At 38.5% G+C, this 18121-nt stretch overlaps 1 protein-coding gene across 1 annotated transcript in view; it reads left to right on the top strand.

Moving 5' to 3' along the window:
- Positions 1 to 18121, top strand: part of LOC107312724 — a 279152-nt gene that overhangs the window by 249118 nt on the left and 11913 nt on the right. Inside the window, exons 7-10 of the mRNA XM_032443992.1 lie at positions 10447 to 10597; positions 13586 to 13658; positions 16320 to 16428; positions 17330 to 17459. Of these exons, the coding sequence (XP_032299883.1) occupies positions 10540 to 10597; positions 13586 to 13658; positions 16320 to 16428; positions 17330 to 17459 (370 nt within the window). The 5' untranslated portion in view covers positions 10447 to 10539. The remainder of the gene's footprint in view (positions 1 to 10446; positions 10598 to 13585; positions 13659 to 16319; positions 16429 to 17329; positions 17460 to 18121) is intronic.

An 18121-nucleotide genomic window follows, 5' to 3' on the forward strand; every position in this document is an offset into this window, starting at 1 on the left:
AACTTCACTTTTTATTCAGACAGCAGAAAAATCTTCATTCCAAACTTCTTAAGACACTCAGAAAGAAGTCAACGGAGATGCAGAAACCTTTGCAGCTGCTTGTGGCAGATTTCCTATTTTTCTTTTCAGTTATTTTACTGCAAGATAAGCCTACAGTGAGAGAACAACCAGGGTTGGTGCTTAAAATTGTAATTTCATACAGCATCCACCAAAACCTGATTTGAATTAATTGTGAGGAATTCCTCTTACTTTTGTAACCTATCAATACATTTGAAATGTAGAGAAATACAGTTCCAGAATCAGCTACTTTGATTAAAAACAAAACAACAACAACAAAAAAACATCCTGACTCTGCCTTGCAGAATAAGGAAGTTGCATTCTGTGTCCTGCTTGCACTCTCATTTGCTGCTTGCCAAAATTACAGTATGTTAAGAGTTTTTAAAGTATTTAGTTTCTGTAAGTTAGACCTTGTATTTCCTGTTCATAGCCCTTCTAGCCGCTTTCTGGTTAAAGACATGCTGTATGTGTAAGTTGTACTATGACATCATTGTGCTGCAAAAAATCATGCAATGAGCAGGCAACTTGGAGAGGGACGGTGGCACTATGCAGCAGAGCAGGCATGTCATTGTGTAAGGATATTGAGACCAGGTAGCCAGTGATTCTGCATATGGGTATGCATATGCCTTGATCTACAGCCAGCAGCAGGACATGGCTTAGGCCCACTGCCAGTAGTTGGGTTGTCCTTTGGCTATCTCTGCAATAGCTGCAATTTGCTGTTCACTCCCTGTTCCACACATGGGTGTGAAGAGCTGCTTAAAGACAGCATCCCAGGAGCAGGAACGTGCAGCACATGATCCTAAGGAAGAATCATAGAATCACAGAATCGATCAGGTTGGAAAAGACCTTCAAGATTATCAAGTCCATCTGCAACCTACCCTAACTCTAACAACCCTCCACTAAATCATATCCCTGAGCACCACATCCAAAGGATTTTAACCACATCCAGGGATGGTGACTCATATAGTATGATATAGCATGATCCAGCCTATCCAGGTCTCTCTGTAGTGCCTTTCTACTTTCCCAGCCACTTCCTCCCAACTTGGTGTCATCTGGAAATTTACTGAGGGTACACTTAATCCCCTTATCAAGATCATTGATAAAGATGTTGAATGGGAGTAATGGAGGAGTAAGAAGGGTAAGGAAGGCCTCTGGTGCCTGAAGCATGAGATACCCAGACAAATGGAATGTGGGTAGTTGAGCCATTTCTCATTTTTGTACCTGCATTTTCCCAAGTCTGGTTAGTATTTCTAAGTTTTCTTCATATTCCTTCCCAGGTTTGTTCCATTTAGAACAAGAAGAGTCCCTGTTTCATACATGTTATTGGAGAATCTGAAAAAGAGATGTTAGTGAGATGGGGAACAATCCCTCCAGACAGAGTTCAGAGCACGTATTGATTCCTAGTGTTTATGGTAAGCAAAAATTTAACAACCATAATTTTATAAAAATGACAATTGAAGAAGACATCTGGTGAGAATTCATTTATGCCTTTTTACATTTTTAACAACCCAGCTATTTTTATTCTTCTCATCCTCTCAAAGGGAGTACAATGTAATGAAGCATGGAGCTGGAACTAGGCCACACCTCAGCTGGAAAATGTCAAATTCTATTATGCCACCCTCAAAAGCATAAATCATAGCTGTGTTTTTTTAAAGATAGAAAAATGGGAGGCAACAATATAAAACATTTATCTAAATTCATGCAATGTATTTATAACACCGAATGGTAGTGTGGGATATTATGTATATAATATAAAAACGTACCTAAATATTTAAAGGCAAAAGTCTGTAGTATGTAGTTTCTCATCTTTGCTGAGGAATCCTTTTGAACATTGTTCATTTCTTTGCATTTAGTGTTTCCTGTTATCACTTAACAAACTTGCTTGCTTAATGTTGGAAATTACTAGTTACTTCGTAGCACGAATCCCTTATTTTATATATGAAATATTTTCAAGGGTCTTAAGTCTAGAATATGTACTAGACTACATTAATATCAAAAATTCCACAGTCAGTAGATCACAGTACATTTACTGTATAGCAAATAGGCTACATTCGTTATTATGTAAGTGACTAAAGGTGGCACAGACCCAAACTCAACCTCACTGCTACCAACTGAAAGCTCTTACTATACAAAACCAGTTATTGTCCAAAACATATTATTTATTATTGAGTAGATGTGCTCACAGTTTGAACCACAGCTTATACTTACGTAATTTTTGAGGCCTTGATTACAGCTATTCAGAGCCAAATAATCCAGTTGAAAACTGCCTCTAAGAGCCATTAGTAGAATTGCATGTGTTTGCTAAGGCATGTTTTGTTCTGTGTGGCTTTTTCCATCCCGTATGCAGCTGACTTGTTTCTGTATCCTCAGGTACAGGAGCAGCAGTGAGGTATGTTTGCTTGTGTTCTTCACTCAGAGTGATCTTAGCATTTTAAAAAGATTAAGTTCTGACTGGAGGGTTTTATTTCTTTATTTTTAACTCAGATTGGAGGTGGTAGAAACAGGATCTTAATTAAGGAGTGAATTTGCTGTACTAAGATACATTTATGTCAACTAATACTTATGTACACAAATGGCACACACTTAATTTTCTTCACTTGAAAAGGCCAGGTCGTCTTCTACTGTTTGTTAGAGAAAGCTCCTAAACCAAGCAGTATTAATGTTATTGTACTTTGTTGTATGTAATGTATTTCCTGCTTATATCCAACCAGTGCTTTTGTGCAGATGCTTAAGTGCTAGACATTTAAAATCTTTTCTCCCATTCTGCTCTTTTACTGACTTGATCTCCTTGGCTTTCAGCAGTCTGTGTGAAGGCCAGGCAGAACCGATCAAATAAGGAGCCCGCAGCTAATGGTGGGTATTTAGAAGCTGTTATTAAGTTCTTCTTAAAAGTTCTTAAGCTATTCAGAGAAGTTTAAGAAGCCATTCTAAGGCTGTAGGATACCGTGTGATAGGTGTAGAGTTAAAGCTGAAAACAAACAGTTTAAGAATATTGTGGTTTGTCATGCAAAGTTTCAGCAGCAGTAATATAATATATTGCCAGCTTTTAGCAGTCAGTGATGGGTTAACGATCCGTGCCTCTTGCTCAGCTCCAGACAGACATGCTACTGCTGGTTTTCAGCTATCTACTCACACTTAGTTTAGAAGTCTGCAGAAACGGGGGTTTTCAGTGTTGGAGTAGACATTTGGCAATGTGTGAAGTGTCAGATGAGTGCTGGTGAATTTGAGAACGGGGGCGAGCGTTTCTTTCAGGGAAGGAGAAAATATTCATAGCAGAAAGCACTCAACCTGAAACTGGAGGCACCTGACATAAAGTAGCTTTAAACTAGTCTGCTCCAATTATATTAAAAGCCAAATCCAAACTCGTCCTGTACGGCCAGCACTCTGCAGACTTGATCAGCAAATATTGAAATCGAGCATCAAGGGGTTAGCTGCATGCTTAATCGATATAAACCAAATACAGGGTTTAAGTGGTGGTCTAAACATAGTATACCGTGAAAGAATATGTCTGAAAAGCCCTACTTGAAAGTGCAGAGAGAGGGGCCACCTGAGTGCCCGCTCTAGAATGGAGGGGTCTGAAGTGGAAGGCATGCAGGGACCGTTGGGGCAGAGCCCTCTGCTGTGCCCTGTGCTGCCGAGGAGGGCACAGGTGTGTGTGCTCAGTTTCCCTGCATTTTGTAAATGCCTTTGGGACTTCAGCCCTTCCCTATAGATCTTCATCTAAATGATAAAAGACTTGGCAAATGTAAAACGCTACTCACTGGACTATTGTTAAGGAATTTCCCTGTTAGATTTATCGCTGCTTCTGTTAATTCCATTTGTCTATTAATTTATCCTCTTTTCATTTATCAGGGCTTTCTGGGTTGTTGGGTTTGTTTGCTTTTCGTTTATGTTTTTGGTCGTTGTTGGGTTTTTTTTGCCCTCATCTACCAAGTGCTCGGTGTTGACAGTGAGAGAAACCTCACAGGAAGCATCAACACGGTTTGAAAAATAATTCTGAAGCCCTTGTGTTGCTAAGGAAGTTTCATCAGCAGAACCAACAATTTCAGATTGTTTTCTCAGCAGTGGATGAGATAAAGGAGAACTATTTCCAGATTCGGTAATTTTGCAAACTGAAGGAAAGATCTTATCTGTTTGCTGGCTACCTTGAATAGAATACATCAAGAAGGATTAATAGGAAACAGGGATACCTGTTCTGGTTTGTAGCAGGAAAGGACCTGCAAAAATATTTTAAATAGCTTCTTTGTCTGCTCTGTTTTTGCATTTAATATGAAATCTAAGCATCCTTTTATATACTTATCTTATATGTTGCTCTGAAAGTAGTGCCTCCAATTTATTTCTGTGGAAATTAATTAAGTAATGCTGTTTGACAGAGGAGATTCTCAGCTACAAGGTGCTATTTCTAGTGAGCACCATTAGCTGTGCATTTTCAGTGGTGATGAACAGCGGCCTGGCCATCCAGAATGTGGCTCGTCTTTTATGTCCCTGTCACAGTGGATGAACAAACTTTTTACAAGAAGAAAAACAGGCTAAATTTATTAAATTACAAAAAGAGATCCTGCATGAGCTCTGAAATGCCGGAAGAATTTTAATGTGTTTGGGTATCTTCCAATTTTTCCCCATGGGATAAAGGAGTCTCTTTGGAAAACTTTATGTTCAGAATGTCAACTTACGCTGCAGATGTGTAAGAGGTATAAAGGGGGTTTTATTTGCACCAGACACAAAATATGACTGTTTTGAGATTCGGCATCCTCAAATACATGACAAAGAGTTTAACAGACACGCAATTCATTTGAACCCAAAAGCCTAGATCTAAATACAAGCAAAAAGCAACCTTTGACTCTTCCCTATCAAGGGGAGCTCTCATTATGTTTTTTAAATATCAAGTATTCTGTTCTGCTTCCACAGAAGTAGGACTGGGACCTTGGAGCTATAGTGGCAGGTGATATTTTACTGTAACTGCAGTGAACTTCAACCATCCAAAGGGAATACATGACACGTGTCTGTGTAGCTCAATTTAATGTGCCTGGTTAGACAAGCAAAAATGTTCATGTGCAATGCATTTGCAGTATGTAGATATTGGTGTTACAGTATATTGCACAGTGCATGCTTGGAAGCAGGCGTGTATGAGATCTTGGTGATAGATCATGACAGTGTGTTGGATACTTTAGACCCCCCCCAAAAAAAGCACTTTTTAAGATCAGTTTAATAGAGCTGTAAACTAAGCAAAATTCTATTTTGGTGCTGATCATTACTGAAAAATTATAGCTAATAATCAATGAAGAATGAACAGTTCATTATTAAAATTATAATCTTTTAAAATTTTAACTTCAAATCTTCCATGTATATAATGCTGTGATTCATAATCTTGTCTTGGCAGCAATTAATTTTTGTGTGCTATTCATCATTTAGAGATCTTAAAAGTACATTTGACCAAGTTGCAAATCAAATTGCACAGATCAGAAATGTTCCACTTGTATCATGTGATGCTGGTTTGAAGATTTCTGGTGATGGGAGGAGGGATTTATTTTTCCTTTGCCAGTGAAAATAGATCATATCTATTTTTGCACTCTGAACATAATCTATGTTTCTAATTCTCAGACAGTGACCAATTCACTGAATATATTTCTGAAGTTTGAACTTCAACAGCACGATGACACTGACCAGCTCTACAGATGGGGAAAATTAGTGTCACTTCCCTGGTCTTTCTTAGACCTTATTCAAGATTTCTCTTATGCTTTTAGGCATTTCTGTTTTCTGATGCTTTGATTTTCCTTTTCTCACCTCTCTGGAGTAGTTTCAGATGTTCAGTACATGAACGTCTGTGTTATTACGAATTCATTCGATACTTTTTTTTTCCTGGGACAATAGAATGTGGGACTTAAGCATCAGTTTGCTTTCATATATGCTAGTTGATATGATCAAACCACTCCAAATGTACTCTGTATGAAACAAATTCCTATAAATCACAAAGCAGGACTTACTTTGCATTCTCCTTTAGCTTTTTTCTATTCTCATCATGTAGGTACACAGTTCTGTCACATGTTATCTATTTCCATGTTTGAACAGGCAGATATTTCTTCATACAAATGGACCTGGCGTATAAATTCTTAAATCCAAACTAGTCTACATGAACGATGTACTGAGGTTACAATAACGACCGAGATGGTAGGTGGCTGTTCCTCTTCACTTTCAAAAAAACACCAGTTTGTTGTACATTGAACCTACACAGTCCTTAGCCAAAAAATGTGGGCTGCTCCTTCCCACCTAAAGGCGTGCAGCCTTGCCAGATTTGAAGGGTCTGATAAGTCCATCATCCATTTAGAAATCTATCCAGCTTGTTCTCACAAGAATTTCATTTTTCCTGTGCAATAGGAAGTTTTACTTGAAGTGAAGCTGAAGTAATAACGGTAAAAGATAGTTCACTGCATTGTTCTCTTTTATGATTGTTCTGTTTTGTTTTAGGGTTGTTTACCCTGGGGTATAGATACCGAAATACATTCCCAGTCATCCTATTTTATTTCTGATTCCAGTTCCATGTATAATCTTTTAATTAGCAAATTTGGGGTGAGGTGAGCGTTGGGAGTTGGGTGGGGTTTTTTTTGTTCGGACATTGTTATATTAAGAAAAAGACTCGTAGTGTGCAGATACCTTCAATAAGGTAAATCCTTCACAATCTGTCAGTTTTCTGCACAGGTTGCTCAAATAATAGATTTAATGGTTCTACATTGAACCTCTTTTCTATATTGCTTATGCGTTCTCATCTGGCAGAGCACTGCATCATTTGGAACAAGCCCTGCATCGTGGGTAGACCTTCTCTACTGAAGAGATACTGATTTCTGGCAGGGAAGACTTTGTGGGGGAATCTATGTGTATCTTCTGCGTATATTTTGAGACACAGCTCCTAAGAATACAACACAGAATATGATAATACAGAATATAGAAAAAAAAAAAGTGGTTGATTACCATTTGTATTTTTAGTCTCCTCATCTCAGGAGAATGCCAAAACGAACTTCAGCAGTCATATCCATCTGTATTATTCCTCATGTCAGTATAAAACAGTGAGACAGTTTCACAAACTAGATTAAGAATCATAGTTTATATTGCAGCATAAAATTACTAAAATTGTGTATAAATCTGTATTGCAGATCATACGTTAATGCAAAAGCTCCAATTTGTGTTTTTTTTTCACTTTGTCTGTTTAAGCTACTGGGCAAGTTGTTGCATGAATAAATATATTTTCTTCCTCTGAAACTGTGTAATATTAAATGCTGTGTAGTTGGCATAAAATATAAGTTGATCAGACAGACAAAGATTATTATTCTGACAACAGCATACACAAGGGTATCGTTGTACATTGAATTTCAGTGTGTAATATGGTATAAATCTTCATGAGAGCCTCAACTTTTATTGGCTGCACAGAAGGTGCTTTTCCTTATTAAATACGGGAGATAGCCCCAGGGGATTTTGTAAAAAATATCTTCATCCTTTTTTTTTTCTTCTAGTCTCTGGGCCCTGACAGATTCAGCTGGGTAAGCGTTTCTCCTTTGACTGCTTGGCCACAGATACAGCCATGCTTTGGCACTCGAGCCCTTGTAATGCTTTGCCTCAGCAGAACCTGTCAAATCCCACAAAATCTCCACCTTTCCCATCCCATAAATGGATATGTGCACGCTCCCTACATCCTGCAGGACAAAAAATAGCTTACTTCTCCAAAGCATTACCAGTGAAGTACTAAATTAATAGAGGTGTGGGTTCTGCTTCTCTGTTCTTCCTTGATAACATCAACAGTCCGCATCCTCTCATTACGATTGCTGAGGATTTCCAGGGCATGGGGACACTATCAAGCACCTTCACTTCCATGCCCTGCACAACATGATGATGCTTTCTTGAATTTAAAGTACATGAGTTATTTTCCTAGTCAATGCAGGAATACTGCCTCTTTTGTGGAAGTAAGTAATTCGGAGATTTTCAAATCCAGTGCAAAAGCTTCTGTAACATCTTGTTCCACTTAATAGTGAATAAAATACCAGTATATTCACTGAAGTGGGAACCGTAGAGCCATCCTAGGTAAAAACCTTAATTACTCAGCTGTGAAGTGATGGTTATCTCACACAGTGGGTGAGGTCACTGAGGATGAAGGTAGAGCTCAGACCTGTGTTCCGTCTTCAGATCTGCCAAATTCAGGGCTCACTACTAGAACACCAAATGCCCAACAACAACTTTTTTTCCCCCAAAATGTATTGTTCTTCATCACGAAAAGTTTTCAGTTGGGATATTCCAGACTCTTTTAGAGCCCATGTTAAAGGAATTGCCAATAACATTTGGATGTACTTTTTTTGTTTAAAGAGTAATGACATAAAAGTCTGACCGATTGCCTAAAATTATCTTTCCTATCCAGGTACTTTGTGTTATAGCTTTATAGCATGATACACTTAAAATTTTAGGCCATACTAGTATTTTTTATATCAGTAGCAGCTATAAAATCTATATGCATCACCTTTATAGCATAAATTAGAATGGGAATTAGTGTTAAAGGAGACATTATTACTGTTGTTTCTTTACTACTGACTTGTGTATTACAGTGTTGAGATAGAGCAAGAGTTCTAAGAAGGATGAAAAAGAACTATTTTTCAATCAAAGGAACACGAAATTGCATATATTGTTTTCAAAATTAGCTATCACATGTAAAGTTATATTGCATATTGCTAAATATTAAAAGTAAGTGTGTTTTTACTTGCTCTCCAAATAAGGTCACAGTGCTTATGAATTTCTCAGCATTAATCTTGGCCAGAAATTCTGGTGCCAATTTATGGAACGATGACAGAAAACATTTCAAACACACCTACACACATGGTCATAGTCGATTTAAAAAATGCATGAGGCAAAACTTAAAGGCTAATTCACATTTACAGTTCAGAAAGTATTTTTTCACTTGCGTATGAATAGTTATTGTGGGAAAACCATTCTGATGAGGAAATGGTGAGTTATTCTGTTAACTTAAAGTGAATATATTTATTCACTGCTAATTTTAACCTGCGGAAGTGTTAATTTCTGTCAGCTGTTAATTCTCACTCGTACCATAGGTAATACGTAATGTTTGTAATGGTTTTCACAGCCTAACTTCCCCATTTTCTTCTGCTGGAACTGTGTATATATTTTCAAAACAGCAAAGCTAGGAGTAGCTATAAGATGTCGTACAGTTTGTTTTCCTGTATCTGCCTCTTACTATAATAACTTTTTAACAAATGTTTGCTTTTAAATAGAGTGGGGTTTGCTTGTTTTCAGCTGAATATTTGTTTATTGTCTAATTGTTCTCTGGCTGTCAAACTGGCTGCATACCAACATCCAGGCAGCAGGGATTCGAAGCAGAGGAAATCTGCATGGATTTTCAGTAGGAGTGCTGCAAGCACTAAGTAGATATTAGCATATGGCGAGGTAAAGATGAGCTCTGAATGTACATTTTCCCATCTTGGTTTAAATTGGTCATGATCTGTATCCTTCTGCTTCTAAACACATCCTTCTTTTCTCCATATAGTTTCTTCTCTCCTTCAACAGCCCATCCTCTTCATCAAATCAGATTAAACAATTTCTTTGTTCTTTGCCAGCATCTTTACATATCAGATACCTCTGCATCCAACATTACTTACGTCTATTTCAACAGTTTACAGGCTGGTTCTCCTTACTTTTATCTCCTTACTTACTTATATTTAATTGCAGTTCATTCACACCTCGTTTCTGCTTGCAAAGATTTTATAATTCAAAGCTGTGGACCAGAAATGTAACTCCTGCCCATGAGCAGTGACATGTCTGTGGGAAGGACGGACTTGTACGTTACCTGTTTCTGGCAATTGCAGCTGCTGTAGCCTACCACACTGTCCTTTTTCAAAACAGATTTGTACTAACCATTCTGCCCTCTCTGGATTATCTGTATCTGCTTAGATTTCTGAAAGCACATCCATGTTGGCCTCACTACACGTTATTTGTTGTACACTCTGTGCCCACAGGAGGGTGGGCCATCAGGCATCGTGAGAATTAAGGGGGAGCATTTCTTCTGCAAATGCTGATCCAGCGAGAGCACTTCAAAAACATGATCCAGCAGGAGAAATGGTCACTGAGGCTGCTCTCCTGCAGGGTGTCTGCAGCTCAGAGTAACAGCTCTTGAATTATTAGCTGGTGTTGTTTGGCAGGCATCTTCTGGAGTTACTGCCAATGATATATAGACAGAAGAAAGTATAATACCACATTGATGAATATGTGTCATTTCCCCTTCTTTCCACCAGAACTGTATAAAATGGGAGTAATTAGAATGTTAGTAAGTATAAAGGATCAGGATTTATTTTGTGTTTTTCCTAGACTGAACAAATAATTTTTGTGTCTGATTTACAGATCTTTCATTTGAAGAATGAACAGTGGAAACAAAATAAACGCTTACTTTACCATAATTGACCAAATTTACTGACCAAATTAGCAGAGAAACAGATGAGAAAGCAGCCTTTTTGTGCACTGTGCATCTGCCACAGGCCAGCTGGCAGGACAGGTAGGCCCATGGGGTCTTGTGTGTCTCTACCATTCTTCTGTTGTCACCTTTCCCACTGTGGTGTTTGTGGCTTCTGGCATGTTCTTATATCTAATCTACAGAACGTGAGCATGGAATTTGCTTGAAGTAAAGAGAGATGTTGAGCAGCAGGGTTCCTGGTCATAACAATAATGGCTCTAAGTTAAATTTCAGACAGTAAAGCTATTCACACTGAAACATTACTTCAAGTTTATAATTCAGTGTTCCTGTTTTTGTCTGGTGGAAAAAGAACCTAAGATTTAAATTTGATGTGTTTTATTTTGACTTTGAGCATCTTTATGAAACACTCAGATCTGATAGAGGCTTGAGTAGTTGATAGTATGTTCAGATTGGGAAGTTCTCCTGCCTCCCTTCCTCCATACACTGAATCATGTGCCATTATTCTATCTTCTTGATTATAGAGTATATTAAAACCAGTATGAAGACTTCATGCAACTCTTTTCACAATTCAGTGTGTGATAAACGATATGATTTTGCTGTTTAGAAGATTGTTCACACTTTTTCCCTCTAAGCATATTTTCCAAGAACAGTTAAGAAATAACCATAAAGTCCCCCAGCTACTGTTCATGAGAATGTAGTGGCGGATAGCTGCACTGCAGTAATACGTGCAAGCAGAGATGATGGCAGATGAGAACGGTCACATTAGGTGAAACTGATGGGTGTCGAGCCCACGTTCTTCCCAGGCATATGCAGAAGGAAAAGATGGGTCAACTGTGCATCAAGGCTACATATGTCTGAGCCTAGAAATCGATGAGGACATCCATGAGGACACGTAAGCTAAAGGCTGTATCTGTGTGCTTTATCACCCCAGACACCTTTGTTTTGTAGGATTTTTTTTCCTCTCTGGAAATTATGAGATCACTGATGAGATGTAAGCTAACACCTTAGCAACAGCTCTCCATCAGAGGTCCCACAGTAGAAAGGATACTTCCCTCTGTTGTTTTCCCTGATACGTGATATTTGAGAGGCTTAACTGCTTGTATTAAATGCCAAGTGATCATTTTCTTTCATTTGCCTTGTGGCACTAATGATTACATGGACATCTTTCTCATGAACTCTCAGTCTTTTCTTTTTTCCTAAGATTTCAGTCTTGATTTATGTAGCTGTTCCTCATGCAGATTTCTGGATGATACTTCAAAAGTTTAGAGTAAAAAAAAAGTTCTTTTTCTAATGCTAAGTGATACTTGATTTGCCACTATTAATATTACTATGTTAATTAGTTCTTGTAGACTGGTGTAATGTTTCATTACTAAGTAAGACAAGGCCACAAATATTTAATGACAATTTCAATCACCTATTTCTATTTCATTCTCTGGCAATATAATCTCCAAATTAATTTTTTTTCCCCATGCTTTTGACTTCACTTTCATTTCACACATGGTCACAAATGATGCGTAAGTTGTTGAGCATGGAGTTAAGCCTCAGCGACATAAATTAGTCTGTAAATCTGTGAGATTTGTAATGAGTAATTTTTTCCAGTGATTGCAGAAATGTAGAAGCATAGTTACAAACATGTGGAAGTGCTTCTTGAGAGGTATGCAAAGGTGCAAGGAGAAAACTTGGTTATGGCCCAAAGCAGGGGAAGGTGATCTCCTTCCATCCTGAGTGTAAGTGATGCTTTCAGGAGGCAGAGCACTGAAGGAGAAAGCTCTCCGCTCTCCCATCCTGATTCCAAAGCCATGTAACAGAGTATTTCCTCACAGCAATGCATAAGCTTTGGGTGGAGGACCTGCAGTGTTGTAGGGAACGACTGCATGCACTATTGTTGCAATGGCTTTTAAATGCCTGAGTTTGGAGAGGAAGACCCTGACCTCCCTAGCTTTAAGCAAGAAGAAAAGCAGACTTACAAGCAAAGCTTCCTTTGCTTGCAAGAGTCCAAGAGCAGCTTATGACTGAGTGAGAGTTTGTAGGAAATAAGCAGTAAATTCAGACCCAGCATCCTTCCAGGTCTGTAAGTTTCAGGAGTGAGAAGAACATTTTACAGAAAGAAACAAGATAACCTCAAACAATGGCATCACCAAAGAGCAACTACCAACATATTTGTGTATCCAGGAAAACAACTCCTGGAGTATTTCCAAAATCACTTCTGGCTCTGTGTAAATCAGGGAGATGAATGCATATGCCCGTGAATTGTTTAACTCTAGAAATGTTTTGGTTTTTTTTGTTTTGTTTTTTTTCCCCTATATATAACAGATGCACAAAAGGGAATGGGAATGTTTTATAACTTGGGGTTTTAAATAATAAATAAATGGCTTGTACTGTCAGTTTGAGATGTTTTGATGCTTTGTGTAATGTGTAAGACTGAAGTATACAATTTGGGAGGGAAGAATTATTTTTCTCTTTTTAAAGGGAATATAAAACCTCAAAAATAAGATAAAACATCTCAGTCTGTTTCTAAATACTTTGCATCTTAATACGGTTGAAGTTCAGGCAGTAAGTAATTTCTGAGTTTTTCCCTTGAGCTGCGTAGTTCTTTTCATATGTAATTATTCTCTGAGTGCATTAGATAATGCTATGGTTCCCACAGCTGTATACACATCTATAAATCATTAATGAGGCAGTTAACTGAAACAAAACTATAAAAGATTTGCATTACCCGGCAGAACCCAGCCTTAATTGACTTCCAGTTATTTACAATTAATTTTTCCATTTGGAATAATGATTGCAAGTAACTTCGGGTTGTTTTTTTTTTATTACTCAGGAATTAGATGCTGAATATTCATCAAAAGTTTTTACAACAGGATTCTGTCAGTGGACAGTAATGAGCTGGAGGTAATCTTATTTATACATACATGTACACCCCCAGACACTGGCAGAGGAGACAGGAGTGGGAGCAGAGGGTTTGTAGTAAAATGGGGACAGGAGTATGTGGGGTTTGGGGGGTTTCTGGTTTGTTTTTAGATCACATACCTGAGTTTATCAACAATGAATTTCCTTTCCTAATTTCAGCATCTATCGGAAAAGCAGCACAAAGAATAGAGCTGGCTCCAACTCTGGCTGGAATAAACTGCATGCATGAGGAGTGAGTAAATATTTCTATCTGTCTTTCCTAGAAGACTATAAAATAGAAGCTAAGAAATAAATAATGTAGAAGCTATTAAGTAAATATTAATTCATTATGCTATTTAAAAGATGACTTTTGTAGAAATACACCGCACAAAGTAAATCTCTGTAAGCTTGTCATTATTTGCAAGGCATAGGCATTAAGGCCGTGAGTCAGACTCTGGACATGCACAACAAAAAGATCTGCTCTCTCTGCCATGTAAGCATAACTCTCATTGACATTAATAGGCTCTGAATGTGTTCATCAGGAAGAGATGTCATGTTCAAATTCCTAATAAAACTTAAGCCAAAAAGAGCCAGAGCCCATTTGCAGCAGCTGATGTTATCTTACATTATCTTTCCATCTTTAATTTTCAAAATGCCTAAGCAGTTAGATCCCATCAGTACTAACTGCTGGTCATTTCTCTGTTTCTGTATCTTAGCTGTAAAATCGTACATACGGAGGTGCATTGTACTGAAACCACTGTCCTTGGGAACTAGTCCTCCTCTGAGACTTAAGCAAACGGGACCTTTTTTCCCCTTTGCTAAGCTCATTGGATACCAGATGCATAAATACATGGTCAGGCTTGTTTCTTTCTTCCCCTGCTGCCCACTCCAACATACAGCTGTCATGCTAAGGAAGGAAAATACACTTCTTTCTTGTTTAAGAATAAGTAATTTCATGTCCTTCAATTTATATTTGAGTTTCTTTCCATTTTTGAAAATTGGGTAGGCAGGCTGCTCACAGCGAGGAACTGCAACTAAAGTCAGCACAGTGAGTGCAGAAAGGGGTGGCTGTAACGAGTATGAGATGCTTTGAATTCTCTGTAAGTTCCATAGACCGAAAGACAGACACTGGTAAATGGGGGAGGGTTTAATTCTGAGCAAAGGTGAACTAGCGGCTGCTTTCCTCGCCTTATCAATAGGTGCCAGCAAAAGGCCACTATAATTGATCTAGAAAATGTGGGCCCCATGACAATCAAACACGAGTAACCTTGAAAATCTTGCAATCTAGTGCTGAAGTAATTTTTTCCCAGGTTATGTTCCGCTGGATTATGTTACGATGTGTAATGTAAAGTAACGTGACAAGACTAGACATGGGTCATTCAGTCTGTCAGTAATTCAGAGCTTGGCAAATTGGTCCTCCCTCTTCACCAGTCCATGAACTTCGCAAATACGTAACTTATTCAGGCTGCACCAGCAGCACATTATTTTAGCTGGAATTACCTCTGCAACGTGTCAAACCTGAGAGGTTTTTCTCTTTGAAATCGGGCTGGTACCAGATGAGCAAACTGTATTATTATTTTCATTAAGCTACCGCATTCTGTCAACACACACCATTGGCAATTACACTGCAAATAATTGCACAGTTGACAAACTGTGCAGCAGAATTTACACTATCATTGTTTGAGTGTGATCACGATGCTTCTTTTTGGGCTCGATTTCCTGGGGGTGGAGGAAGGCCTACTTTTCTTCTTGTAGCCTTGTATCTCCTATCACCTTTTATGCAGGTATGTGCTATTGCTGTCATCATGGATCTTTTCTTTCACTGGCTGCAACTATTTTAATAATGAAAAAAACTGAGAACTCCACCGAATTCCAGAAGGCATTAAACTGATCCACGCCTTCTTTCTTATATGCATTTAGAGTAGCGTGTTACTGCCTATCTTCAAAACAGGGTGCGAGGGAAACCAAGGCTTTGGGACTTCTTGAAAGTTTTCTTTGAAGAAGCCAAAAATAATGTCTATGAAAATGTAGCTTTCAGCTGGTGAAACATTCTGTTTATTTCAAAAACTATTAACTACCAAACATACATAATTTACTTACCAGCTCTGTTATAAATCAGGAGTCTTAGTCCTGCAGTGCTTCTCATCACAATAGCAGACGTCTCATTTTTCTGTGACTCCTTGCAGTGTTACGAGCGTGGCCTGGTTTTGATTTGGTTTCAGAGCCGGTGTCTGCGGATCGGCTCTGTGAATTAAATAAAGCCGCTTTTCTCTTTTTCCTTTTATTTTTTTTTCCAAATTAGTGTGAGCTGAACATAATAAATATTAGAAGAAATAAAGGATTACAATTGAGGGGCGAGGAATTCATTTTTTTCGTTGGAATGCAATTTCAGAATTAAACTACCAGGTAAAAGCTATGAAAGGAATCACTGGTTTTTCCACTGCTTTACACGTTGTAGAGTCATTTCAACATGTGTAATGTGGGTGTCAAATGCTAATAAATCAGCTGTCAAATGCTATCAAATACTTGCACAGGTGCAAATGATCACATAAAATGCAAAGCACTGATCTGACACCAAAAATCTCTGATTACCATTTCTGTCTTCATCGGTTTTATGGAACTATTAAAAGAACCCCAGTCCAATAGGGAGCTTATTCCTTATTATCCAGGTTAGTAGCTTTTTTTGGTCTCATTTCCTACTTTTAGCAAGTTTTCCTTTTTTTAAACTCCCATTTGACATCAAGAGAGAGAACGCAACAACTTACCTGGCATTGCTTTGGACTGATGTACTAACAAAAGCATTATGTTTCATGACAGTAAGAATGGTAGAACTGTTTTTTTTTTTCCAGCCAGAGCATCTCTGTAAGTGCCCCAGCATCATCAACTGATGGCAGCACTGTTTTTTTTTTTCCAGCCAGAGCATCTCTGTAAGTGCCCCAGCATCATCAACTGATGGCAGCACAGCTCTGGGAATAAACAGACTTGAGCTAATGGCAGGAATCGACAGGGGAAACGTGAAACAGGTACGTCTTCTTCACAGACAGTGAAATATGACTGAAGTTAAATGCCGCATCCTACTAGGATTGGAGCCAGTTAAATTTTATTCCTCATGTCTATTTATTCTTCTCTAATACCCATGTTTTTCCCCTTTGTATTTAGCCACTTCCATGTTGGTGGAGCACATTCAGCTTAGGCAAGTGGCCATTTGCTAAGATGAAAGTTTCAAGCAAAGCTCAGACCCTAAAATGAAAACTCTGCAGGCACTGCATAGACTGCAGCCCTGGGGCTGGGCCTACATGGTGATTCTGTGACAAAGCTGCTTAATGTCTGCATTAGGCTGCATGTCTGGAATGCACTTGCTATTAGGGATCGGACATTGTAATATTTATGATAAAAGAACTGTGATGCAACTGTTGTTAGAAAGAAACCAGCATTCATCCAATTATTCAAAATCACCGAGCATCATACATTGTCTTAATTGTTCTTCTATGAAAAATAAGTGTGTGTATCTCGTTGGCTGACTGGAGCCCATAATACTACATTAGAGATAGATAGTTTTGGGTAGCTCTGAATGAACTTCCCACTTGTCTGGCTGTTCCATCACCACCATCTCTTTGATTCCCAAATACTGGGGATCTACTCTTCTATTAGGGAGCACAAGCCCATGGATGGCCTCACTGAACTGAGCCTGCTGCTTTTTAACATTTGCATGTTTAGATAATGACCTTAAATACTGAGGCTGTCCCAGCTCTGCTGGCACACAGCTGTCTTTGTCTTCAAGGTAAGGTCTGCAATTAGCCATGCAGATAATCTGACAACATACCAGGAGCTACGAGTCCCTAAAAAGCATGAAGATGAGCAACTGAATTTTTAAGACAGCAAAAACATGTTCTTGTCCCATAACTAAACTCAACTCTGTTGCAGCAGCCAAAGCAAAGAGATGGAAAAAGGGATCCACAACCCAGTGAATGCAGGTTCAGCGCCGCTTCTGTGCCACTCATGCATGCAGTTTCATGGAAAGATATAGCATCCGATGTCTTTCTAGAAAGCATAAGTAAGTACTATAAAAGATCTCATATTTTTAGTATGGTTGTGATGATTCTGTGTTCACATTCAGGAGTTTGGATTATGTCAACAGACCCACAATGAAGATATAGTAAAATCTTACTGTATTTCTATATGAGTTCGGGATAATCATTCTTCTTGTCTTAAAAAATGAGCCCTGGTAAGATTTTTTTCCTTTTCCTTTTATTACCACACTCCAATTTTCATGGAAAGGATGATGTATTAAGAAGCTGGTGTTAGCTGGCCATCAGAAACAGAAATGGATGATGGTTTAATGGAAAGGGAGTGAGCTGCAGCATTTATGCTGTGCTGACACCGAATCGGTTCATTTCAATTGATTTCTTTGAGGAACAATTATCAAAGTGTAGGAATTCATTAATTTTTCTATACATTCAGAATTTAAAAAGTACTTATTGTTTTTTCTCCCCTTTCGTCCCAACTTCAAATAGCCCAAGACTCCCTTACTTGCAGACAGATCTAAAGCTAACACTTTTATTAACAGCGATGTTAGAAGGGCCTGATCACACATAGTAGGCACAACAAATAACCACAGCCCATGGCATCGCTTAACAAAACTGCAGACCCCTCCCCATCTCACTGCCAGGCAGCAGGTGGTCAGCAGGGGGGCTCTGTGCCAGCACTACTGCTAAA

Source organism: Coturnix japonica, chromosome 4 (genome assembly GCF_001577835.2).
Source record: "Coturnix japonica isolate 7356 chromosome 4, Coturnix japonica 2.1, whole genome shotgun sequence".
Classification (NCBI taxonomy): Eukaryota; Metazoa; Chordata; class Aves; order Galliformes; family Phasianidae; genus Coturnix; species Coturnix japonica.